Source organism: Euprymna scolopes, chromosome 7, assembly GCF_053919585.1.
Source record: "Euprymna scolopes isolate OS-2025 chromosome 7, ASM5391958v1, whole genome shotgun sequence".
NCBI lineage: Eukaryota > Metazoa > Mollusca > Cephalopoda > Sepiida > Sepiolidae > Euprymna > Euprymna scolopes.
Window position 1 is genome coordinate 106,821,676 of NC_136488.1, and position 27,451 is coordinate 106,849,126.

Below are 27,451 nucleotides of genomic sequence, written 5' to 3' on the forward strand. Positions count from 1 at the left end.
GCTTGGTTTTTCCTAATTGTCTCCTTACCTCTGTACATTTATTTTCTAATGGAAACTGTCTTGACATTGAGTAAACCAAGAATAGCAATCTATAGTTGTTGTCATCTCACCATATTTTTGGCCAATGACCATGGAAGACCAGATAATAAATAAACATCAATTTATAAGACCAAAAAATTCAACCTTGATCGCCCCTTTGGGGCCCGTGGCGCAGTTGATAGAGATGTCGACTCTCTATGGTCCAGGTAAGAATTGTCTGAAGATAGCAGTTTCAATCCTACCCAAAGCCGGCCAGAGGCTTACTTGGCCAAAAATGTGGTGAGACAACATCAACTACGGAAGGCAGTGAATGCAGTCAGGAGATTCAGAGTTCCTATCCGTCGCAGTTACCACCTGACAAAGAACCAGACGAATATTTGGCCAAAACGTTGTGAAACAACTAAGAAAAGATGAGGATATATTATCCTCATGTTTTCTTAGTCGCAATTAAAAAAAAAGAAAATTATGTGAACTATTTAGAAAAAATATAATATTGACATCCAACAAAAAGATGGCATTTAATGCTAAGTGCTTTCAAGTCCTCTGCCTTCCTTATCTACAAGATTTTATAATCTGAAAATGTAGGGCTTAACCGGAATTCCTCCATCCCCCGTTTTACGTGCAATTAGTAATGCCCCTGACCCACTTCCCATAGCAGTAGAACAATGAAACTTGGCACATTTATTAGTCTTTCTCTACACTCTATGGCAGACACAACAGGAAGATGAATGAACACATTTCTAAAGAAATGGCAGAAACACTAGAGGAAGACCTCCAATCTGTAGTGGAATGGGGACAAAAATGGTTGGTCACGTTCAATGCCGCCAAGACTAAACTAGTTTCATTCAATAATTACAAGAAACCCTCTCTACCATCTATAGCAATAGCCAACGACTCTTTATCTGAGAGCACATCTTTAAAACTCCTTGGCTTAACGTTCACAGGAAACATGAGTTGGAACAATTACATTGAAGGCATTGCCAGGGCCGCTGCAAGAAAGGTGGGCTCTCTCTACCGTGCTAGACAACTACTAACACCCGAAAGTATCCTGTACCTCTATAAGGCCACCATTCGCCCATGTATGGAGTATTGCTGTCACATTTGGGCTGGTGCATCTGCTACTAGTCTCTCGCTCCTTGACAAGGTTCAAAAGAGAGTCGCAAACCTGATAGGCCCTGAACTGGCATCTAAGCTTCAGCCTCTGTCCCATCGACAAAATGTTGCATCCCTCTGCCTGTTTTACAAGTATTTTAGTGGTGAATGCTCTGATCAACTGCAATCACTTGTGCCCCCACGACGTGAGCACCCTCAACAAACCTGACAGGCTGCTAAATCCCACGCCCACACTGTAGAGATCCCTAGATGTAAAAGATCTTTCTACTCCAATAGTTTCTTCCCCAGAACCGCTAGACTTTGGAATTCCATTCCAGGTCCCTGCTTCCCCAACAGTACTGACGTGCAGAAGTTCAAGTGTAACGTGAACCGACATCTTGCTGCCCAAATCCCTACATATTACCCCAGTAGTTGTTGCCCCTGATAGTAGCCCCCTACACCAAAGTGGCAATTTGCCTTGTTTGGGGTGAAAATCTAATTAAAAAAAAATTTTTAAAATAAAAAAATTTTTTAAAAAAAACATAGGAACCACACAGTTATGCATTTCTCCCTTCGTTTGATGCAGCTCTGGAGACCGTTTTTGTAAAACACCCAAGATTGTTCCTCCAACCCCGACATGACTTCAGAAATCAAGGCTGCATCATCTGGGAAACACTTTCCTTTCAAAAAAAACTTCATGGCTGGGAAGAGGTGAAAGTCAGAGGGTGCAAGGTCAGGAGATAGGGAGGATAGGGGAGGATTTCATACCCACATGCCATGCGAGTCGTGGACCGGAGCATTGTTCTGCAGGAGGAGGGTACCTTTGCCGACTTGCCTCGCCTCTTGATTTTGATAGCTTCTCTTAATTTCCTCAAAAGTGAAACATAATAGGCTCCTGTAATTGTGGTACCCTTTGCCAGGAAATCTGTCATCACTACTCCGTCCTGGTCCCAGAAGACTGTGAGCATGACCTTGCCAGTGGAGGGCTGCACCCTTGCCTTCTTTGAAGGTGGTGAATCCAAGTGCTTCCACTGCATTGACTGGGCTGTGGTCTCTGGATCATAGTGATGGACCCAGGTGTGACGTAATCCCTCATTGGGGAGCTTTAGAACCCCCCCCCCCAGAGGGCCTAGGAGGGGCCGAGTAACTATGCTAGATAGCTAATCGTTCCCAGGTGACGCCAGATACCTGAGGATTTAAAATAGAGAATATGAATATATATATTTTATTTCATGTCAAAATAGATATTGTTTTAAACCAGAGAAAAATATTTTGCAGCTAAAGTTCATGACAAGAAACAAGAAAAGCATAACATTGTCTGGCCTGGGTGAACTGACATCTGACCTTAGGGAGTCGTGAGAATTAGTATGTCTGTAGAACTCAGATCCCAGATTTGGGAACTGCACACATGCAAAAACTTGGGGCTTTTCGATTTCGTGGCAAAATCTTATTGGCTGGGGAAACTTCCACCCCATCCACATACCTCACTATATATACGACTGTCGCGTGAAAATTAGTCAGAGGAGAAGAGAAAGAGAGATTGCTTTTTGATTTCGAGGAGAACAGACCGTATAGGGACATGACTCTTCTACCTCCTCATCCACCCGTCTGACGCTGTCTGTGAAGAGATTTGAGACTTTAAAAACTTACTAAGAACTGAATGATATTTGTAAAAACATTTGTACATAAGTTTGTGAAATTAATTCTGTAGACTAAAGTTTCACGAGTTTGTTTTTCTTCCTGCCTGCGGCTTCAATATTCGCTTTCAGCATACAGGATTCAATGTAACAACCCTCAGAAAAGGACTAGATGATACGAGCCGAGATTTCCAGATAAACAGGGGTCCTAGCCAAGCTTCATCAGAAAAGGTGTTACAGTTTGGTGGTCATGACAAGGATATCGACCCGAAAAAAGGGTGAGACTTAATATTTCTCATTTTTTTTTGTTACCACGGAAGAAAAGAAAAAGACGGAGTTGGGTTTGCGTTATAATCTTACATTATCAGTGGCATCAGAAAAGACATACTAAGAAAGAGACAGACAGACGGAGACAGTTGAAAAAAAAAGGAAGGAGAGACAGAGCTGAAGAATATAGAAAAATACACGGTTGAAAAAAAAACGTTTGGACATTTCAAAAAAGAAACAAAAAAACAAACTTTAAGAAACGCCCGGTTGAAAAAAAATCGTTTGGAAAAAAACTAAGTCAGAAAAAGAATTTGCACGCGTGAAAAGGACATTTTAAAAAAAAAAAAAACTTTAAACAAAAGAAACTTTTGACAGATTCAACAAGTGCGCGCCGCAAAACGACGAGAAAAAAGAGAGAGAGAAGACGCAACAGAGTCGAGGTAAGCGAACCTTTATTTCTTATTGTCTGTGCAAATCGGCCTAGAGAGAGAGAGAGAGAGAGAGTAAGAAAGATTATATTGAGAAAGAAAGAGGTGTGTTTTGCTTGTCGCTGTGAAATTAACGTATTAGTACACATAGTCATATCCAGGCCATAATAGCATTGTTGCAGCCTGGTACGAAGGGTTGTTTTTTTTTTTTTTTTAAATAGGAAGAGAGAAAAAAAACTGAGGTAAACAGACCAATCACTGTGGCTTGGACGTTTTCTTTATGGGATTGAGTTATCTTATATATTTTCTTTTTGCTGAATTAAAAGGCTTGAGAGAGAAGAAAGAGAAAGTTTTATTGTTTTTTTTAAATACTAGAACAATCGATTGTAATCCAATTGACGCTTAAATGAATCTTATATTTTTTAAATTTTTTTTATTGAATTAAAAGCTTGAAAGAAAGAAAAGAGAAGGTGGAAAAAGTTTTTGTTTAACATTTTTTTTTTTTGGTGATTGCATAATTGTTTTTTTTGTTATTATTCTTTTGGTGTTTGCGATTTTTCTTTGATTTTTCTTTGATATTGCGTACATTTGAATATTTAAATATCATGGGGGCGTAAAGAGATAATCCAGAATAACGATGAGATAAATAAATCCTTGCGAGAATGTCTAGTTAAGACATAAGAAGGAATTCTTAATTGCAATCCCAGCGTAAAAGGGGATCACGTGATGCGGGCATTATAACAACAAGGACGGGTCACATCTGGAACGGTGGTGATGGTGGCAGAGGTCAGGATGGAATTAACTTTGTACGATGAAGGAGAGAAGGCCTTAGCAGTTCTCTCGGCGATGTTGACTTACGAAGATATTAAGAGACAACCCGCCAGCCCAGAAAAACCTCTGGAGGGTCGGAAGACTGGCTTGATTCTGGTTGATGTTACCAGAGGCCAACGACGAATGACGTGGTTGAGGTTAAATTGAGAATTGTGGGAGAATACCTGCTTCTTGGGGAATGAGAAATCGGAAATGGGATGATATGTGGCTCCATGACCCACCGGATGCGAGGCTAGAAGGAAAAATGAGTACCCTACCTCGAAAATAGCTTAATACAAGGGTAGAGTTTTGTTCACTTATTTTAAAGTGACTATTCGTAGAGTTCTGTTGAGAGCGGGTTGGCTCTGATGATAATGATTTATGACTGTAATTGCATTACAATTTTAAATTGTGAAGGAAGAATTCTGATGATTGAATTTAGTTAAAAAAAGTTGTTTTTTCTTTTTAAAAAAAAAAAAATGAGAATACTATTTTAAGCAGTTCGTGAACTTTGACGAAACATTTTAGCTGGATATCGGCTGTGTTTTTATGTAGCGATGTTGAACGCTGTTGTGAGAATTAAACTGTTCAGAGTTGTGTTTTTATGCATTCAAATGAGAATAATTGGAAATATTAAATTTTGAGAATTGAAATGATTTTTGACAGAAAATTATTTTTTGTTACCTCAGTCTGGAGGGATTTCTTTATTAAACTAAACAAATTTTAGTTGAGTTCAGTTGAGAATAATTAGAAGCATTAATTTCGGCGATTGAACTGACTTTTGGAGGAATTAAAATTTTGCCTCAATCAGGAGGGATTTCTTAATCGCGAAATAAGGGTTAAAGAGGACGCATTCTGAATGAAGAATAATTGGAAATAATTATTAGCATCACTGAGTGAAGTGTGGTACACTCAATTGTGCGTGAAAAGTGATTTATTATTTTTTAGATGGATTTTTCCATTGCGAGTAAATCAGGTGCGTGATATTCGCACCTGGAGATATTAATTGAAAAAAAGACAGATTCTCGTGCGAGCGAGGCATTAACTGAGTCTCCTTGAGGGGCGCAACCTGCGAGGTCGGTAAATATTACGCATTTTAGTAATTGATTTTTTGTAATTAGTTGGAATGAATTCCGGAACATTTTAACTGTACTGTTAGGATAGGTAGTGATTGTGGTTGACTAGCCCTTTGTGTTATTCAGTGTGTCTTGGCAGGGCCCACTCGGGCATGTCCTTGGGTGAGGCACTGGGGGCGTGGTTAACATTTTGTAATTTTTTATATGTGTTTGAATTATCGAACCAGGTTCGATAAATCGAGGAATCGTGTATTCTTGGAGGCGGAAGGATGGCACCTTCGACCTTCAGATCCCTGTGGTAAATTAGGGATAAGGAAGAATGGTGACGACTCAATCGAGTTTTTTTTATTGGGTGTGGTGACTGGGGACGGTCTGGTTGATAAATTGCTCTAATTGATGATGCCTAATTTGCATGATCTGCTGACACAGTCCTGCTGGGAAATCGACAACGATGAAGGGTTTTTTAGCCCTTGAGAAATGGTTTTGCTTGATGCATGACGACGTTGGTCGGCCACAGTTGTTCTTTAATTCTTTGAGTCACCTACGAGTAGTTATTGGTATGAACGTATTCTTTGTCAATGACCTTTGTACGACATTTTATAACTAGTGATATAAAAATGTTTTTGTCGTCAATGATCTTGCGTGATGATTATATGTGCGTTGCTATTGATATAGCGAGTTCTTTCTTGTATTAGAACCTTTGACGATATGCGGCACAACCGAGGAGTGAACCTTGGGAAATTGTTCTTGTTGATGTTATTGGCCGACCATGGTCGCTTTCTTTCTTAGGCGGAGTATCCACACACATGGTGTTACTATGGGAAGAGGGTTCCTGGTGATTTATTTGTGCTTTCAATTTTGTTGTCTCGTCATTCTATTGTTGGTGATGCGTCGTCGATTGGGCGTGGTCGTGTTTCTTTCAATGCCTTATTGTTGGGCAGCCACCACAGTTGTCAAATGCAACCGGCGCCATACGTTGTTCTTGATGTATCAGTTGGACGATCGAGTCGCTGATCGATCCATTTCTTCCTGTCGTTGTAGGGATGAGGACGATCATGGTATTGCTCCTGTTAGGACTGCTGTGGACATCTACTGCACTGCTTGTTAGAAGGGGTGCCATTTTCAGAAAAACTAGCGAGGTAATAATAACCCAGTCAAACCGACTGCTAACCCTAGTGAATGATTTGCGGCCGTATAAGGAATTAATTAGCACACATAGAAGAGGGATTGAGCAGTTTGATATATTAAGGAGAAAATTAGTACCTATGAACAGGTGGTGCAATATATGCAGATATTGGGTCCCTTAGAGGACGAGACGCGCATTTTGAGGCACCAGTGGACCAATCAAAGGAACCATTATCAAAGATTTAGGAACCTGGAACTCAGGCCTAAGAGAGCAGTTATACCAATAATAGGCAAAGCCTTAGAAGCATTATTTGGAGTGGTTACAGAAGAGCATCTCGAGTTAATAAGGATCCGAATAGAGCAGTTAGAGCGAGGGCAGAAAACATTAACACAAGTTACCAAGGAGGGGTTATCAATACTAAATATCACGAGAGTAGAAGTGCAGAAAAATAGGGAAGGTCTTAATGATATAATCAGTCAATTGGAAATTTTGCATGAAGAATTGTGGAATGTGTCTAGTCGAATTGAGACTGAGTTTTCGAGAGGGGAAACCTTTTTACAGAACATTTACAGTTAATGCATATGCTGTGACGGTGACAACGCACCGAGCAGTCATTGGTTGAGTGGACCACTCATATAGAGGCCCAATTGGATGCCCTAGCATTAGGACATTTGTCCCCCAGTGTAATAAATCCAGATCAGCTGTGAAATGTGTTAGAAGATATAAGGCAAAAATTACCATCGCGCCTACAACTTCCAGTTAACCCCGAGGAAGGATTGTGGAAATATTATATCACCCTGGGGTGTAGTGCACAGTTAGAAGCTGAAAGAATATTAGTGTTTGTATCTATACCCCTCTGGGATCGAGGAACTAAATACGAGGTTTATCAAGTTATTACTCCACCTGTTCCATATCCACTGGACACACCCAAGTTAGGGTTGGTAACCAGTTACAGAGTGGAGTCTGAATATGTAGCGTTTAATATGGCAAGAGATAGATTCATGCTGTTGAATTAGCAAGAGGCAGGAATATGCTAAAATAATGGTCTTGGAATTTGCCAGTCACAGAGACCACTGTATGTTACTGGAGATCATGAGTTGTGTGTGTTGGGATTATTTCAGGGGGATGAGAGAGTGATAAATAGCGTTTGCAAGGTTGAAGTGGCAAGCGAAGGTCTTTTGCCACTGGCTATAAGAGTAGCTGAAGGCACCTGGTTGGTATCCACGCAACAGATGGAATTGTCCAAGGTATGCGGTAACACAGCTGCTGGGATAATCAAGGTGGGACCACCTTTAACTATGGTAGAACTGGACAGAGATTGTGAAGCCCGGGGAAAAGGCATAGGGTTAACTGTGTATTATCAGGTTGAGGAACAGTATTTGTTAAAAGCACCTGAGGTAGAGTGGGCGAATGACCAATTTACTAACCTCGCTGACCTCTGGGACCGCCACATACCCGACTTAGGCTACCAAAAGCTATGGGAGGAATTAGATGAATAGATTTGAGTGAATTACAGGCCCGATTAAACGGTCTGGAGATTACAGAAGCTAGGGATAGGCTTCATAAGGTAATGGTTACAGGAGCGGGAGTGAGCATGCTAGTGACGATAATTTTGCTGTTGTTGGAGATTGATGGACTTGTTGCATTTTATTGAGTGACAATTTTTAAATGATGATTATCTTTGAATTATTAATGTGAATAGAAAAAAAAGAATATACAAATAAAGAAAAAAAGGAACATTTTGCATGTGAAAAAAAAGAGAGATTGTGTTAGCCCGGATGAACTCTGAACTTTTTGATGATCTTACAAACTTTTTTGAATTGACTTTCTTATGGACTTGAATGAAAAAGGGGGAGAACCCTGATTAAAGGGTGGATATGGGATTGTATACATGTTACTTTTTTTTTTTGATGGGTAATTTGAGGATGGAGAGAAGGGTCTATGAAAAAAAATCTGACGGCGAACTGTAAAAAGGGATGGAGTAGTGTGTTGAGGAATTAGACTCCATTGGTTCTACGAAGCAATAGTCTAATGGGGCAAATGTGACATAATCCCTCATTGGGGAGCTTTACAACACCCCCCCAAAGGGCCTAGGAGGGGCCGAGTAAGAGTAACTATGCTAGATAGCTAATCGTTCCCGGATAACGCCAGATACCCCGAGGATTTAAAATAAAGAATATAAATATATATATTTTATTTTATGTCAAAATAGATATTGTTTGAAACCAGAGAAATATATTTTGCAGCTAAAGTTCATGACAAGAAACAAGAAAAGCATAACATTGTCTGGCCTTGGTGAACTCAAAGTCGGATGTCAGAACTGACATCTGACCTTAGGGAGTAGTGAGAATTAGTATGTCTGTAGAACTCGGATCCCAAATTTGGGAATTGCACACATGCAAAAACTTGGGGCTTTTCGATTTCGTGGCGAAATCTTATTGGCTGGGGGAAACTTCCACCCCATCCACATACCTCACTGTGAAGAGATTTGAGACTTTAAAAAACTTACTAAGAACTGAATGATATTTGTAAAAACATTTGTACATAAGTTTGTGAAATTAATTCTGTAGACTAGATTTTCACGAGTTTGTTTTTCTTCCTGCCTGTGGCTTCGATATTTGCTTTCAGCATACAGGATTCAATGTAACAACCCTCAGAGAAGGACTAGACGATACAAGCCGAGATTTCCAGATAAACAGGGGTCCTAGCCAAGCTTCATCAGAAAAGGTGTTACAGTTTCATCCTGTGTAATCGTCTTCTTGGCACATCTCCAAATTCATCCTTGAGCACTCGATGTGTTCTCGCTTCTGGAATGGTGTGAGCAACTTGGGAATTCATTTGGCAGACACCTTATGCATATGCAAATGGTCATGAATGATAGTTTCCACAGACCCTGTACTAATCTTGACATCTTGAGCTATTTGGCGAATAGTAATGCGCTGATCTTCCAAAATGGCAGCCTGAACTTGACGGACAGATGCCTCATCAATGGCAGAAGGGGGGGGGAGGGGGGGACCAGGTCTGGGAGCTGTTTCCACAAACTTCTGTCTATGTTTGAATTCACGATGCCAGCGTTTTACAAGGTTATATGATGGGGAATTATCAGCATAAGTTTCTTTCATTTCATCAAAAGTCTCTTGTGGTGTGCGTCCTTTCAAATACAAAAACCGGATCACTACTCGACATTCAGCAGGCTCTATTTCACACCTGACTCAGTTCAAACACCTGTAAAACAGAAACCACAATTAGTTCAGAGCTGTAATTTGCCACATAACCCATAGAGATATAAATAATTGCACATGCAAAATTTCAGCTAGATCAGACAACTGGAAGTGGGTCAGGGCATTACTTATTGCAAGCCCCTCGTATTGACTTAGAAGGTAATAAAAATGAATAATGGGATACATTATGTACCTTACAACTTCAATAGTATACAAATGATCAGCTGATTAGCAAAAGGCTGTCTTCTGTTGTGAATATAAATTTGGTGTTTTAATTACACAAAAAAAAATAAAATAAAAAAATAAAACGTTTGTCACATTTTTTGCTATGCTTACCTTCTTTTCTTCAATAGCCACATGACCTTCACTAATAAATTCTTGCTTTTTAGCATAGCCTTCCATTTGCATTTTATGGATTTTCTGGCGTTCTTCTTGTGCTTGTTTACCAAGTTCCCTAAAACAACAAAAACAATAATTAAAACAAATATTTTATATTTCATTTTCAAACTTTTCACAGTTGAATATTATTTTAAAATAGTTAATCAAATTACAAAAATTTTGTTCTGTAATAATTCTCAAAAAAAAGTCTTTTTAATTAAACTGTGATTAAGTGTAACTAGACATTTTGTTTTAAATTTATGCTTGAAATTGTACCAATTTAAGTCATTTGCGATTGTTAAAATGTTTTTTTTTTCTTTTCAGAATTAATTTGTGAAACCTTGCAGTTTAACATTACTATTTATTAAAAAGATTATAAATTGGGTATCCATATAATTTCCCAAGAATCAATTCAAATCCAATCTGTGGGTCAAAGAACTCATTAAATTTAAAAAAAAAAAAAAAAAAAAAAAAAAAAAAGCTATGACGGGTGAACAGGTTAGTACCACCAAGACATAAAATATGTGGCTGCATTTCTCAGAATGTTTTTATGTACAAAAATATTATTTTATCCATGTAATAAAGTCAGTCAAATTCTCAAATCTTTACGTTTAATAACTTTATTTCAACAAAATCAACATTTGATTCTGATCGATCAGTATTTTTTTTAAATATTAGTCTGGGTTCTTGAGAAAAAAATATATTTGGATTCAATTTCTTTAAAAAATAAAAATAATCTGCTTTAGAAAAATTAAAATGAATGCATTTTTCAAGAATTACTAACATAGCAACAGCAGCTGTTAACTGAAAAGTTCCATTTTCAATCACAAATTCTGCCATTTGCATTTTTTTGTTGCTTATTTGTTGGAAATCTATCATTTACTCTAATACATTAGGCAACACACTTTCTTGACAAAGTTCCTTCAATGGAATGAAATATATATTGAAAAAAAAACAGCATGGATCCATGTTAAATTTTCATTTTGTTTTATTTAATGTATTTCTTCTAATCTTCAAGCTAATAAAGTTACCTTGTCAGACTTTTAAACGAAAAACAAAAAAAATTAGTTTTACTTAAACTGACAATGAAGTCAGAAAACCTAGTAGCAGGGAGGTGGATGAGGATATTAAGAGGTCAGAGTACATTGAGTAGTTTACTTACTTACATAAAGATGTCTCAAAATTTTTAAATCATGGTATCTTTGGTCAAAGAAATATTTCAAAAGAAGTTACTTTTTGTTAACAGATCTTAAAGAGGACGTTTTTGGTGGATTTATAACCTTGGAATCATGCCGGAGTTGAGGTTGAACTTATCATGACAAACACACAACTGCCAGGTTAGCATGAAAATCTTTTATAGAGAGTGTCACCCACTATTAGATTATTCTAGAATTCTCTTAATCTTTCTTAAAAGTTCTGGGGCCTTCTGGATTTTCCTAAATCTTTCTAGTTTTTCTCTGTTACTGAAGATTTTCATGAAAGACAATCTTTCTAAAATGACAGATAAGACCTCTCTCTATAAATTAAGTCCTTATAACACTGGCGATTTCTTTATATCCTTGTAGCATGCTTTTATTTGTTTTATTTTTTTAAGCTACAAACCTACCAGTTTCGAAATATTCCAGCTCAGAATATTACAATGAAAACGAGTTTAGATAATGACCTAAAAATATACTTACTTGCACTTATTAGTACACATGATAATTCCATCATATTCATCTTGTCCATCACAGCAATCTACAAAACAAAAAAAAAACTTGTGACGGTAAAAAAAACATGAAGTAAACAAGACACATGAGTGGAAGGTGAGAAGTTATATAAAGTGAATATCAAAGCGTACTGATGACCTGGAGTTACAAGTTGAAATTCTGTCAATTTCATACCATCACTGTCACTGTGGATGTTAGCAACCTTTACTTGATCCTTCATGTAAGTATCTGATTCTAGAATGAATAGGAAAAACCAATGCCAAAAACAAAACGGGGGATGGAGGAATTCCGGTCAAGCCCTACATTTTCAGATTATAAAACCTTGTAGATGAGGAAGGCAGAGGACTTGAAAGCACTTAGCATTAAATGCCATCTTTTTGCTGGATGTCAGCAAATTTTTACACCTAATATGCGATCTCTTACTTGTGAGCCAATGCTATAAAACAATTATATGGAAAGAGAATAAGTATTCCAATGATGTTAATTTCATGTGCCTTTAAAGTCTAAATATTTTTATACCCCAAATTCAATTTTTTAAAATGCTCAAAATTGACGAACCAGAAACTTTTTTAATTTTCATATTTTGTATGTTACGTTCAAATTAAAATCTTTAGATTTGATTAGATATTCTGGAGATTTTACAGGCTATTGAAACCAAGATGAAATGTTTTTGTGTTTTTTTTTTTTACAGATACTAGAACCAAAGATATGACAGATCAAAATTAACTTTGAATATTTCAAAATTGATAAGGTATATCGATATACATCATTAAGTTTCACATAGATGATGATTTCAGAATTATTTTTATGTATATATAAATATTTGATCATTCGTTAAAACCTTATGTCTTTTTGATTCAACATGTTGCTAATGGAATCGTGAACATTAACTTATTTTCGTTATAACAACATAGTTTGCTTTGCTTTCCTCAAAATAGAAAAGCCTTTCTCATAAAAAACAACCATTTTTGTGTTTTTAGTCTATTAGACTACTCATTTACAATATAAAAAATTTTTTCTTCAACGTTTTCAAAGTTTATTGGGAAAAAAAATAATGAACAGATTTTTTTTTTCTTTAGCAATCCTTTTAAATGGAGGCAATTCCATTTTTTAAGAAAATTGATTTCCCCACACTAAAAACTATCCCTATCATAAGCAAGTAAATATAGACTGCATTACATGTTTTATACATGTGTGATAAAGTGTATGGTATGTTTCTGTTTTGTGTTATTCATAATTCCTCACTAGAATTTAAATAATAATAGTTGTATTTTGACACATGGTCAGATTTTAATGTGGGAAACTCTAGCTTCCAAAAAGGGGCACTCTGGATTAGAACAAAAATTTAAACTACCTTAATTTCCTCACTGACTGAGGATAAAGTATATCAGGACACTTTGATTTAGTTGTACTGGTTTCGACATTCACCTTGGAATTGTTAGGCAGGCTCCATACAGAGAATTTATCATGTTGCAAACAAATGCTGACTAGCGTGCGACAGTTCACTACACAAGCAGATACAAACATAAGTCAATCTTGGTTCCAACAGCAAATTATATAAAGGGGAGGATCCAGGATCAGCTCAGCATCCTCTTTCACTATCCCGAGCCAGATTTTCAGCTGGCCTCTGCATCTTTACACTTTGAGGCCAAATGTTTTTTTTTGTTTAACGGCATATCAACCCTTTGTGGGTTAATGCCAAATCCAGTTATTTTGGGAATAGTATTTGATGATGTATCCAGTTATTTTATGAGATTTTTATTCTTCAAGCTCCTTGTATTTTCAATCGTTAGTTTGTAGCTTTTGATTTGGTTGTTTTATAGTGGATTTTGTCATTTTTGTTCTCTGCCTTGCAGAATATGATTGGGTTTTGCAATGGGAGGGGGGAAAGGGTTACAATATTATTAAGTCCTGTATTATGAATGTAGTTATAGTGCTGATAGTGTTTTATATTCAAATTGTCCTCATTCTTAAGGAAGGTTTCTTGGAGATAAATAACCAAAGGATTAAATTTGGTTTGCAACAATAAAATTTCATTGTAATTTGCCTTCAATCCACAGCAATTCCATTGGATTTTCTTCTAATTCATGAGGATTTTTTTTTTTTTGGTTTGAGGAGTAACTTCAGTTTCCATGTCTTCTAATTCTGTAAATCTATTTGTAGTAGTAATAGTGGCTTCTGTTCGTGGTAATTTCTTTATATTATTTTATTTTTTGGTAGATGTATTTTTTGTTTGCTTTTCAAGTGTGCTTTTTTCACCACGGGGAAGACGTATTGGTGACCTGTGTGGTTTTTCTTTTAACTGATTTTGTTTTTCCTTAGTTTTGTCTTTTTCAGCATCTGCACGACGTATTGGTGATTTTTGTGATCTTTCTTTTGATCGACTTTTCTTGGATTTTCTGATTTTAGTTGAGAATTTATTTTATTGGTAACATTAGTTGATGATTTAATGGGATGATTAATTTTTGATGATATGTTTGGTTTGATTTAATTCATAAATTTGGGCCAGTCATTTGGTCCCAATTGTAGCAATTTGTTTATTAGTATTTCGTATTTGGAGTCTTGGTTAGTGATGTTGGATGATATACAACTTGAGGTGACTTGAGAGTACGTCTTTTCCTTCATGTATCCATCTACTATTTTCCTGGCTTCGAGGAAGGAGATGTTTTTGGTATGTTTTATTGACACTACTTCCTTCTCTTTCTTCCAGATTTTGCATGCTCTAGCATAAGCAGGATGGTTTTCTCCACAATTTGCACATTTGCAATCAAGATTGCAGTCATTGACAGTGTGGTCTGGATCCCTCTGGCCACATCTGCCACACACTGCTCGCCCCCTACATGCATCCTCATGGTGCCCAACTTCTGGCATTTAAAGCACCAAAGTGGGTTTGGTATAAAGGGGTCAACTTTTTCAGTGTTGGACCCAATTTTGATTTCTTTTGGTATAGTGGGTCTATCGCACTGCATAATGTAAGTGTTCGTATGTATAGTCTGATTCTCTTTTTTTATTGCAATTCTTTTAACGTTTGTTACTCCTGGGTTTTTAAGTTCTTTTGTTATCTCTTCAATAGTGCACATTGATAGGTCTTTCGATTTTACTACACCTTTGGATATATTCAGATTCTTGTGTAGATAAGTTTTGATATTTATGTTGTGGAAAGTTTTCATTTCTAAGAGAAAAGTGGCATGTTTTTCTCTTTCCACTTCCACCAGTAGGGTTTTCTTTTTTAAAGTTTTTACATTTTGGGGGGTAATATATGCCGATATAATTTTATGTATAATAAACGGTGATAAGTCAGTTATTTTGGTTTCTTCAGTGGATTCCAATACAATAAATTTTAAGGATGTTTGATGTAGTTCATTATCTGAACTATCCGAGTCGACGTGTTAGCGCTTGGAGTTTTTATACTTGGTCATATATATATATATATATATATATATATTTTAAATTCATTGTTTATGCTCCCCACCCATCTCGGAGTCTAATATTGGGCTACATAAACAGTATACATGTTCCAAATGGGAGCCATGAGCACCCATAATCCTTTAGTTACACAATCCAAGTCATTTGTGGTAACTTCCGGTTTGAGGCCAAATGTAAAAAAGAAAACAAAGCATTGCTAGAAAACTTGTAAATTGGAGAAAAAAAAGTTAATTTCTTATATGAATGCACGATAAAAATTGCACACATGAATAGTTAAGAAAAAATGTCACAAAGCAAGAACATGAGAAACAAACATCTGTACTGTGAAAAAAATAATTACTTCTGTTGTCAATGGCTTAACTATTGAACAAGAACTATATATATATATATATATATATATATATATATATAACTAGTCGTTGGCTGAATAATTTAGAAACAAGCATAATCCTGTGTGGAAAATGATCATCCACTTTCTGAACAGATATTGTTTGCACAACGTGTAACTGTTTTAGTTGACTATGAAATGTAACCATGTTCTCGTTTTTATTGACGTGGAGTATGTTGCCATTCAGACTAGCAATACACATGAAAAAATTGAAATAGCTTAAAATATTTCAATATTGGTATACATAGAAAGAGCTTGATGAGCTAAGAAAGAATCTTTTTAAATTTTTAAAATCTGATAAAAATTAAGGAAGTTATGACTATTTTTGTGCCACACACGTTTGGATATTTTCCCTCTTTAAGACCATATGCGTTTTGTCACATTTTTTACACTACTTTTTCAGTAAAAATGTCATATCTTTGTTAAAACACAAGACTAAGCAATGAAATTTACCATATAAGTGGATGTGTTATCGGCAGCTCTCGTTACTCTCGCTTCTCCTTATTTGTCCCTCAGTCCTCATTTTTTAATGAGTGATTTTTCTGACAAAGAGAGAAGAAAAAGCTGTTTTCTAGGTTGGCAGTATTTTGTGCAAACAGTTGGCAGAGATAGAAATTTTCTGTTTCTATGTCTATTCTTGTAGCCATGTCACTAGTAAGGGTGCTGGAGGTAAATATTTTATCTGGGCTGACGTTATCCGCCTGATAGTCAGGGGCCCGAACCTTGGATTAACCACTAAGGAGGCTGTCCTATCAGCAGGTGCAAAGTACCATGCAGTAGCTTCTGGTGGGACCTCTCGATGCCATATTAGTGGGTAATTAATTGTTACGGCTTTACCTTATATTCTACAAAAAAAAAAAAAAAAAAAAAAAAAAAAAAATTTGTTTCTTTTTCTCTCTTAGTTTCCTCTCTCTGTCCTGCTCTAAGTAAATCTGATGACCTAGTCCACAAATTCCAAAATTCCATCAAGACAAGTTTCAAGAAAAAATTATTAATGATTATGATTAAACCCGGTTCTCCAACTTCCAACGTAGACCCCTACTACCATGTCTCCTTCTCTAACATCAGGGGTCTACGTTCTAACCTTCCAGAGGTTGAAACCCAATTACAGGAGACTAAACCAGACCTTTTATTTTTAAGCGAAACTGGCATTGGACAGGCTATTTCCCTAGAAGAGTTTGCAATTAAAGGTTACTCTAACTTCTAAATCTGACCACCAAGATTGCCATGGGCATGGAATATGTGCCTATATCAAAGATGGCTTTCCATGTGGTAGGGATATCTCCAGAGAAGATCCTAACTTACCCTATATGTGCTTCCGGGTTGCATTAGCTCACACTACTGCATTTATATTTACTCTCTATCGCCCCCACAACAGCGGAGTTACTATCTTTAAAAGCATATCTGAGAAAATTGACCAAGTCCTATCTTCTTATCCTTCAGCTAACATTCACGTATGTGGAGACTTCAATGTTCACGACGTCGAATGGTTGACCCACTCAAACAAGACCGATGATGAGGGGAGGTTCTGTCATGATTTCTCCATTGCTTATGACCTCACTCAGATTGTTCACGAACCCACCAGTGTGCCCGACAATGATGGCCAGTATGCGAGTCTACTAGACCTTTTTCTCACAACTTGCCCTGAACTATGTTCAGTTTCTGTTGTCTCCTCTTGGATCTTCCGACCACTCTATTGTATCAATTAAGATAAAAATGAAATGTAATATGTCCCCAGACATACCTCTCCATCGTACCGATACACTAAGGCTGACTGGGATAGCTACTGTACATTTATATCAGATCTACCACTGCGTTCCATGTTTAAAAAGGATGTGTCCTCTATAGTATCAAACCTGACGGAATGGTTAATTGTAGGTATTGACCATTTCATACCCTCAAAAAAGTTCCAGCAAAAACCTAACAGCCAGCCATGGTTCTCTCCAGAATGTGCTGCTGCCATTGCGCACAGAAATCACTTTTTCCACTGTTTCCAACGTAATAGATGTATGGAAACTAAAGCCGCTTTCAGGACTGCCAGCAACGATTGTAAGTAATAAAGAACGCAAGAGAGTTGTATGCTCAATCCGTCAAGTCCAAAGTAGCTGAGCAGCGGCTTGGTTCCCACCAGTTTTGGCAAATACCAAACAGAATCCTGATCAGAAGCGTGTGCTCTATCCCAACTATCATCAATGGACCTGAGATAATCTCGTCAGCATCAAAGCCAAACTCTCTGCCAAGAACTTTGCACCTAATTCTACCCTTTGCGACCAAGACCGGCAACCACCAATATTTCCTCCTGTATCAGAAAACACGCTATCTGATATACATATATCTTACATATATGTAAGCTAATCAAAAACCTTGATTCCAGTAAAGCAACTGGACCTGACAGTATTCCAATTATAGTTCTCAAAAACTTCAACCAGAACTAGCGCCCATACTTACAAAACTGTTTAAAATGTTGTCTTAAGGAGAATAGCTTCCCATCACCCTGGAAAATCTCATCAGTATGCCCTGTATTTAAGAATTCAGGTGATCACTCATCCCCCTCTTAGTACATGCCAATAAGTCTCCTGTGCGTCATGAGTAAGTTGCTGGAATCTGTTAAATACAGAAGTAATCAGCCATCTCAACAAAAATAACCTTCTTAGTGACACACAATATGGTTTCCGTTCTGCTAGATCTACAGCAGATGTGCTTACAGTTATATCTCATAGGATTAGCAAATCTCTCGATGGAGGCAACCTTTCTAGGGAAATTGCTCGACATATCTAAGGCCTTTGATAGGGTATGGCATAAAGGTTTACTTCACAAGATTTCTAGCTATGGTATAGCTGGAAATGTCTTCTTAATTATTAAATCATTTCTTTCTGATAGGTTCATAAGAGTAGTAGTTGAGGGGCAAAAATCAGAAGCTCACAGTATTAATGCTGGTGTCCATCAGGGGTCCATCCTGGGCCCAACTCTTTTCCTGATCTACATTAATGATCTTCCAAATCACCTCCTTACATCATTTGTAGACATTTATGCTGATGACACTACCATTTATAGTAGCACTTCTAAGACAGTAAACGACCAAGTTCTCTCTCCTCTGATCTTGAGCACGTGATACAATAGGGAAAGGAGTGGCTGGTTACTTTTAATGCATCTAAAACCAAGCTTCTCTCTTTACATCATCAACATTCTGATCCACATCTGGCATCAATTGAAATGAATGGCTCTCGTCTTCAGGAGGCCTCAAGTTTTGACAAGCTTTTGGGCTTGACAATTACTCCTGATCTTAAATAGAACACGTACATCAAATCTGTTGCCAGGGCCACTGGAAAAATGGTGGGATCTTTCTATCGATCCTGAAGATATCTCACTGCTGATGCAATTCTCTATCTATATAAGAGCCAGGTATGTCCAAGGATGGAATACTGTTGCCGCATCTGGGCACATAATCTTTATGATACAATGTACAAGTTGGAAAAAACTTTGAAATTTTCAAATTTAATTCATGGCAAAAGAGATACATAAAATCTGACTGCATAATCAGAAAAAGCACAATTTTACATAAGAGTACTAAGTTTTATAATAGCTTAAAAAATAAATAATTTACTAAAGTTCTTGAAATTATGAAGTCTGTATTTCGGTTAACTTTTTAAAAGGATTAAAAAATGTCCAATAAAAACACACAAATTCATGCACTTTAAATGCTAATAGCTTTTGAATCACTGATAGTATTTGCATAATTAAAACGGTTTTGAGCATCTTTTACACCCAAGTAGCAATTAGTTAAAAAGAAAAAAAAACAACTTGAAATATTAAAACAATTGTTCAAAACTTATGTCAAAGTTTTGGGGACTCTTGATGTCAGATTTTTTAACAGTAGGAAAATGTATGGTGCAAATTAGTTAGGCAAAATAAATGCTGCTGAAATTCGTCAATAAATACAAGTCAATAAAAAAAAAAAAAAAAAAAGAAAGAAACTTACCACAGTAGCCATCATTAACTCTAGAAGATGGAATATTTGTTGGAATGTAGCCAGCATTTGTACAATGAAAGTTTCCATTGATGCAAGCCGATGTACCTGAAAGAATAATGTTGAAATTTGATTACATAATAAAAACAAACAGAATATATTTGGAATTCATTTCAAACAGTTGTTTGCTAATTAAAAGGAGAGTTAAGGTATCCCAAAGCAAAATTTTATTTGCATTAGATCAGAAAGCTTTTAGAGTTAGCATATAAATCTCTTCAAAACAATGGCAACAAATTTATTTTGGTAGCTCAATTAACCACCAAATAATAAGCGTTCAAAGTTTGTTGAAAATTAGAAAATTCACTGTCTTATGTGCAGAAGACAATTTTCGGTGTAAAAACTAAAAACCTGTGAAAAATTCTTACAAATATCCTTTTAATCATGATCAAAATATTGAGCAAAATCCCTTTTTCTTTTTGAAAATAGAGGTGCAAAAATGGCATGGAAGTGAAACTTTGTATGTATTTCATCTGATGGTTGGTTTGGTTGTTTTTGTTTAATGGCATATCAACCCTTTTCAGGCATTAAATATGCCTAGTTTAGTAATTTAGAAAACGGCCATTATTTTTTCAAATATTTATTTATAGGGTTTAGTTGGGTTGTTTTGTAGAGAAAGAATTTTTTTTTGTAAAAAGTCTTGTTATTCTCAAAAAGGAGAGTGGTTGTTTTCGAAGATGTTCTTCATATTATTGGATTTAAAATATTGTTTTCTACCATTATCAATGGCTCTACATTTCATGAAAATGTGTTTGATGGTGCAAGTTTTTGGACAGAATGGGAATTGTGGTTGTTGCTCTTGTTTCAGTATGTAGCAGTGTGTGAGTTTTGCATGACAAATATGAATTCTGGATATAAAAACTTGTTCTTTTCTTGTTATTCTAGTAGTTGGCTTCCATTCATCCAGAATGTGTTTAATTTGGTATAATTTGTTATGTCATTGTTGTTGCCATTTAACATGAAATAGTTGATTCATTTAGGGTTTAAAGTCAGTGTATGGAATGTTTATTGCTTCAGGGTTAAGGTTTAGAGCTGATTTAGCTGCTAAGTCAGCTCTCTTTCATTTCCTTTTATTCCAATGTGACTTGGGATCGAGCATATAATTATTTCTTAGTGTTTAGATAATGAGTCAATTCTGTTTAGCAGTTTCATGATTAGAGGGTTTGAGTGATGTTAGAACAGAAAGTGAATCTGAGAATATTAGGAATTTCTCATGTTTATTTTTTCCTAAAATGTTGACAGCTAGTTCGATGACAACAGTAAAAATAAAAATAGAGCTTTCTGTTGAAAGGACCTATTTTTAGGGTTGTTTCATTCGATACGGCGGAACACACCACTCAACTGCGGTCTTTGGAACCGTCAATGAAAATGTGTAAATGGTCAGGGTATTTCAGGAGGATATCACATGCTTTCTCTTGTATTAAGGTGAGTTTTCGCTTTTGAGAATTCATTTAATTTTCCATTTAAGACTAAAGGGCTTTATGGCTTTTCTTTTTTCTCTGAATGGCTCTTTATATTTGATTGAATGTAGCTTTGTATGCTGGATTACTTCCATGTGCTTTTAATTTGGTGTTGTAGTGGTATCCAGTTTGTGACTCCTTACATTTGCAGGAATTTTGTTAACCTCTGCATGAAGACTTTCGACTAGGGACATTCTAAAAGCATCAAGTGCTAATCTCAGGCCTCCATAGCAGATTAGGTCTAAAGTCTTTAGATAGGATTTTCTGGCTGATTGGTATATAAAACTACCATAATCTAGTTTTGATCTAATCAAAATCCAATATAACTTCAGATGTTTTTCACCAGCTCTCCGACTCTGTGTGAGTTATTACAAAGTAAGTCTTTTCATGCAACTATTTCTTAGATTCCTCAGGTGGAGGATGAATGTCAGTTTTTGTATTAAATATTAGTCCCAGAAACTTGTGTTCTTCTACAGTGGGATTACTGTTCTTGTGAGTTTCAGTGGAGGATCATTGTGAAGTTTTCTCTTGTGACAAATGAACACATTTGGTTTTTGATTTGGAAAAGTTATATCCATTTTCTGTTGCTCATTTATTTAATTTATTTAAGCATTGTTGGAGCTTGAGTTGAATGATGTGTATATACTTTGATCCATGATACACCAAGAGGTCATCTACATATAAAGACCCCTCAATGCCAGGGTCCAAATATTTCATTATATTGTTCATTTTAATATTGAATAATGTCACGGATAATATGCTACCTTGAAAGACTCTCTCCACCTGGTTTATGGTGTGAGTAAATGGATCCAATGTAGACCCTAAATCTGCAGTTAGATGAGAATCCTTTTATAAATTGTGGGAGTCTGCCCTTTAAATCTAGTTTATGTAAGTCTCTCATTATTTCGTATTTCCATGTGGTATGGTAGGTTTCTCTAGGTCGAAAAAGATTGCTGATAGGTGCTCATTTCTGATCAATGCTTCCCTTATAGCCGTTTTCAGTCGAACTAGGTAATCAGTTATGCTTCTTTTATTATGGAAACCACATTGTAGATTGGAAAGAAGGTTGTCGGATTCTAAATATCAAACGAGCTGCCTTTGTTACTCTATGAGCTTTAGCTCTGTTTAATTTGTATTCCATCACTTGTTGTGAGCTGTTTCTGAAATTTCTTTAGAACTGCTTTTCGCAATTTGATAATTCCAGACATTTATCATCGAACCAGGAAGTTTTAAGGATGCATTCATTTGCAAATTCCAGTCATTGTTTCACTCTTTGTGATTCAACCTATACCTACATTCTTCTTTGTATAGTTGCCAGTTGGCCTTATTAGTTTCCATCGGGGAAATTTTTCACTGTTGAATTTTTGGCTTTCTATCAATATTGGAAAATAATCACTGCAACAAGTGTCGTCATGTACTTTCCAATTAAAATCCTTATACAGTGATGAATCACATAAGCTTAGGTTTATGGCTGAATGATTTCCACTAGTTGGGTTGATGTGTGTAGGTGCACCATCATTGAAGAAGCAGATATCATTTTTATTGATAAGCTCTTCCAAAGTTTTGCCATTTTTATTAGTGTCTTTACATCCCTATAGGATATTATGACTACTGAAGTCTCCTAATAGGATGAAAAGTTTAAGTAATTGGTCAATTAGTTTTTTCAATTCATTTTTATCTATGTCATTATTTGGTGGGATATATAGAGAGCATATCGTCATTGTTTTATGTAGAGTGGCGTTAATGGCAATTGCTTGATTGTTATGTTTATTTTACTGTGGGGCATATCGTTTCTGATTAGAATAGTTACTCCCCCAGAGGCCCTGTCCCCAGAGTTATGAGTGTAATTAAATATTTGGTAGTTCTTAATATTGATGTTGTCTTCTTGTTTCAGGAAGGTTTCTTGAAGGCAGATTATGGCTGGATTGAAGAGTGAAATAAGTATAAGGAATTTGGTATAATTTGATTTTATTCCACAACAATTCCGTTGGATGATTTGTCATTTTTTTATTTCTATTCATGAATCAATTATTATTCCTCTGCATATTTTAGTGCTTCTATTATCTTTCTTGCTTCTGGGGAGGTCTTGTAGGTGCTTTCGAATGTTCATCCACTTTGATTTTTTTGTATTATTTTAGGTTTTTGGTTTGGTGTTACTTCTAGTTTGGACCTAGATTGGAAGCGTTGGCAAGATTTTTCAACCTCCAGGCTTTTTGGTTTGTTTTTATTTGGACTTCCTGATTTTCTGTCTAGGGTATCTTTCTTGGCTCTTGTTTTAATTAGTTCGGATTGTTTTTGTCATCAAACAGCACCATTTCTATTTTCTGTTGATTTTTTTTTAGGGGGTTTTGTTTTGGTAGGTGAAAGATCCTTGGGTTTGGTAGTAGTATTGGGTAAGTTTGGCATTTGCTGTTTTGTTTGGTTTGTAGCATTTTCAGTTTCATCATTCTGGGATTGGGGAGTTTCCTTTAGGTTCCATTTAGTTAACCTAGTTAAATTTTCCTTTAATGTTTCTATTAGTAATCTTAATTCTTTCATTAATTCAATCAGATTGTTTTGTGCCGTTTAACTTAAAATCGAGTTATTTGCATGCATTGTTGAGTTTGATGTGCTCTCTACTAACCTTCTCGCTTCTGGGTATGATAGATTTTTGGTTTATTTGACTGTAGTTATTTGTTTTTCCTTCTTCCAAACTTCACATTCTTTTGAGTCAGCCGCATGTTTTTTTGTTTACAGTTTGTGCATTTTAATGGCATTTAACAATTAATGTGTTCTCCAATTTCGCCACAGTTTTTACATGTTGGTGGTCTGGTGCATCCGTTTTTGTGATGGCTAAATTTATAGCAGTTGTGTCATTACAAAGGGTTTGATATATAAACTACTTTTCTATTAGATATCTGATTTTTATTTCAGTAGGAGGTTTGGGGGGGGGTTGAAGTTTAGGATGTAGGTGTTCATTGAAATCATTTGGTCATCTTTTTTTTATTGTTACTCTTTGGGCGTCTATGCCACCTTGTTCCTTTAAGCTTCTTTTAATTTCATCTGGTGAGCAAAGTGAGAGTTCTGGCCTTTTTATCACATCCTTTGAGGAGTTCAATGTGGTGTAGGGGTAAACTTTTATTTTAAGGTTGTGGATATGGGTTTGAAGTGTAGTCACTGAGAATTTATTGGGTACTTCTATAAGGAGTGTGTTGTTCCTTAGTTTTTTAATTGATGTGGTTTTTCTTATAGATCTAATTTTCTTTTCAATGATGAATGGGGATAATTTAGTGATTGGAGTGTTGCTCTCTATTAACTCAAAACAATGAATCTTGGGAATATTTTATTGTTGATTTTGTTGTCTGATTCTGAGTATGAGCACTCTAAGCTAGATTCAATATGGTCTTTCGTTTTTGTTGGTTGCCATGGGTTAATTTTTTTTTTTGTCCTCCTTGCTCCCCACACACCTCGGAGTCCATCAGTGGGAGATGTTAGGGTAGGAAATCCTTTTGCCCTATTATTCCAGGGATACAAGGAAGGTATATTCACACTAGTAAGGGGCTATTAGCATTTCAGGTTTCTCTTCATTTCACTGGCCCTTTTTTAATAAAAACTAGTTTTAATCCTTTCCTATAACAGTTTATCCATACTAGTAGATTGACCCTTGTCACCACCTTCTGATACTTACTTATGTGCTATCTCTTGTTTGTGATTAAGAGTTAAACGATTTTCAGGGGTTTCTGATGGTTTATGTTGTCTGAAGTAGGTTTTATGTAAGAACATGATTGAGTTTTGCAAAAAAAGGGGAAAAAAAAAAATAACATTTATGGGTGCTGTATTTTAGTCACCATTTTCAGACAGCCTGATCTGATAACACCAGAGTTTCATCTGATAATGTAATGCTAATATAATAAATCTTATTCATATCATAACACAATGAAATAAGAGAATTTTACATTTATAATAAGATTGAATTTTGTTTACTTGCAAATTTTATTAAAATTTGCAAGTAAATGAGATTTCACAAGTTGAAAATACAAGGAATTTTGCTATAATTACCCATTTTTGTTTTTTAACCTAGGCTGATTTCTAATACCTCGTATTAGATACGAGTAATTTTTAACAAGAGTTGCTGGATCGAAAAAAAATTTCAGACTTTGGAAAGAGTAGGAGTCGTAAGAATATGGGAAATTAGTTTTAATCTTATTCCTATTATTACTCAATATTGGAAAATAGAAAAATAAGGAGTCAGAGTTTTTGGGAATCCTAAGAGTCAAAGCTGGAGTCAGAACTTATACCTTCAGATACTGTCAACCTGCGTCTTACAAGAGCAGCATAATGTCTACAACTTTCAGAAACAATTTTTCATGCTCAAAATTGCTGAAGCATCAGTTGTTGGCTGTTGAGACACTGTATCCTTTAAAAAAACCTTTTTACTTCAACATTACTACCTGATGCCCCCTCCCTAAAGTTTTGAGCAGTTATAGTGCACCTACTGGACACAATGATGATTTCAGTATTATTAAATAACTAAAACCCTTTAAAAGAGAGTTATCACAAGTTGTAAGAACTCAATTGATATACCAAAAGCATAAAAATCAACACTTGTCTTCACTGTCAGTAAAGGCTCATTTTACAATGCATTAAAGTTGGAAACAAAAATTTTCTTCAAAAGTGAGTAAAAAAAGACACTAACCTCAGTGTTTAACCAATAACTCGAAGAACTTAATTTTTATAAAAAAATTAAAATAAAAAATGAATGTTATGCATATTTATATATATGACTTTGCAAGAAGTATTCCATGTTGATTGGATAGTAATTTCACAAAAGTGAATATCATAGAATTTATAATGTTCAAGTAACTTCAACACCCTAAATTTCACGTGAGAATGAGAGGACAATTTATAGTTCAAGGATTTAAAATTTAATAGTTTAGGTTTTCATAATTTCAAGATAAAGAAAAAATGCAAATGTTTATTTTATTTTTTAGAATTTGAAATTGATTACCTCTATATAATTCTGAATTATGTCATAATTATTAGAAAGTTGACAATTTTTTTTTTTTTAGAATTTAAGTTAGATGTTATTATAACTATTTTGTCAATTATTAATGCTGAAATACATTTGTAAACATTATATTTGAATAAACCCACTGTTGCTGAAAATGACACATTCTACGAGACCACTACCTTTATATACTTGCCACCACATGATGGTAGTTAGACACAAGATTGGTTTTTAACGTTTAAAAAAAAAAAAAAAAAAAAAAAATCTAGTTTCCAATAAAAGAGCACTCTGGATCAAGATAAAAATTTAAATTGTCTCAGTCTAGATAGATCTCTTCTTCAATGTCTCTGCAGACAACTCATTCTACAGGATTTTACTAGAAATTATGTACAATAGCCGTCTGCTATGAATTCACTGAAGATGACTCTTTTAGATAATTCATTGTACATAACAGGTAGACATAATTTGTGGAAAGGGGACGATACGGTTGGCCTATTCCAACCTTATATTAGAATATTTGTTTGGCAAGATTAGTTGTGGGTGTGTAAAAAAAAAAAAAAAAATGAAAACAGAATTTTCCATTTAAGGCAAGAGTAAGAAATCAGAAAATTCCATTTGAAGTTAAAATTAGAGTTACATATACAAGAGTTGCGTTATGACAGGAAGAGATGTAAAAGGTGAGATGTCTTTTAGATTCTTCTCCCACTCCTATAAAGGAAGGCCAGAAAGAAGTATTCACTTAGACGTACTTGCAGTAAAACGTAAACCAGATACATTAAGCAGAAATTATTTGCACCATCTCTACGATAATTGCTAGTGCACTATTACACATTGAGCAGATTACTTACAATGTGTCAACTAGATTAGAGCTGTTTCTCTCAATCTGAACACATGACAGGCGATAAGTTAGGCTCAAGAGAATTCCCAAACATCTTATTAACAGTTAGTGACACATAATATTAAAAAATGAAAACAATAAAAATAAGATTTTAGAAATATTCATCCTAGACAACCTCTTTATGTCTTATTAATGTAACAAGCCCAAAACATCGGTCACGGGACCATATAGTATATGGTCCCTTGACCGATACCTTTGTCATGTTTTTGTGGTGAGACTGGAAAGAGTCATGTGGTCAACCTTATAGCTGATTACCTCAAGCGAACACTTTCTCCCAAGGATGTGGAACATCCAACAGTTCTTATTGCAGCTTCCACTGGTTACTGCAGCCAGTAAAATAAATGGCACCACACTTCACACAGCTTTTCATCTTTCTATTTTTCATGACAGATCAAGAAAGACCCTTTCTGATAAAACTCTAAATGATCTATGTACAAAGTACAAAAATTTTAAGGTTCTTATCACTGACGAAATCTTCATGACTG

At 35.7% G+C, this 27,451-nt stretch overlaps 1 protein-coding gene across 1 annotated transcript in view; it reads right to left on the reverse strand.

Annotated features, from left to right (window-relative positions):
- LOC145279881 (glucosidase 2 subunit beta-like) overlaps positions 1-27,451 on the reverse strand; it is a 152,106-nt gene that overhangs the window by 50,850 nt on the left and 73,805 nt on the right. The window contains exons 3-5 of the mRNA XM_080131340.1: positions 19,577-19,672; positions 11,754-11,811; positions 10,033-10,150 (exon numbers count right to left, since the gene is read on the reverse strand). Of these exons, the coding sequence (XP_079987466.1) occupies positions 10,033-10,150; positions 11,754-11,811; positions 19,577-19,672 (272 nt within the window). The remainder of the gene's footprint in view (positions 1-10,032; positions 10,151-11,753; positions 11,812-19,576; positions 19,673-27,451) is intronic.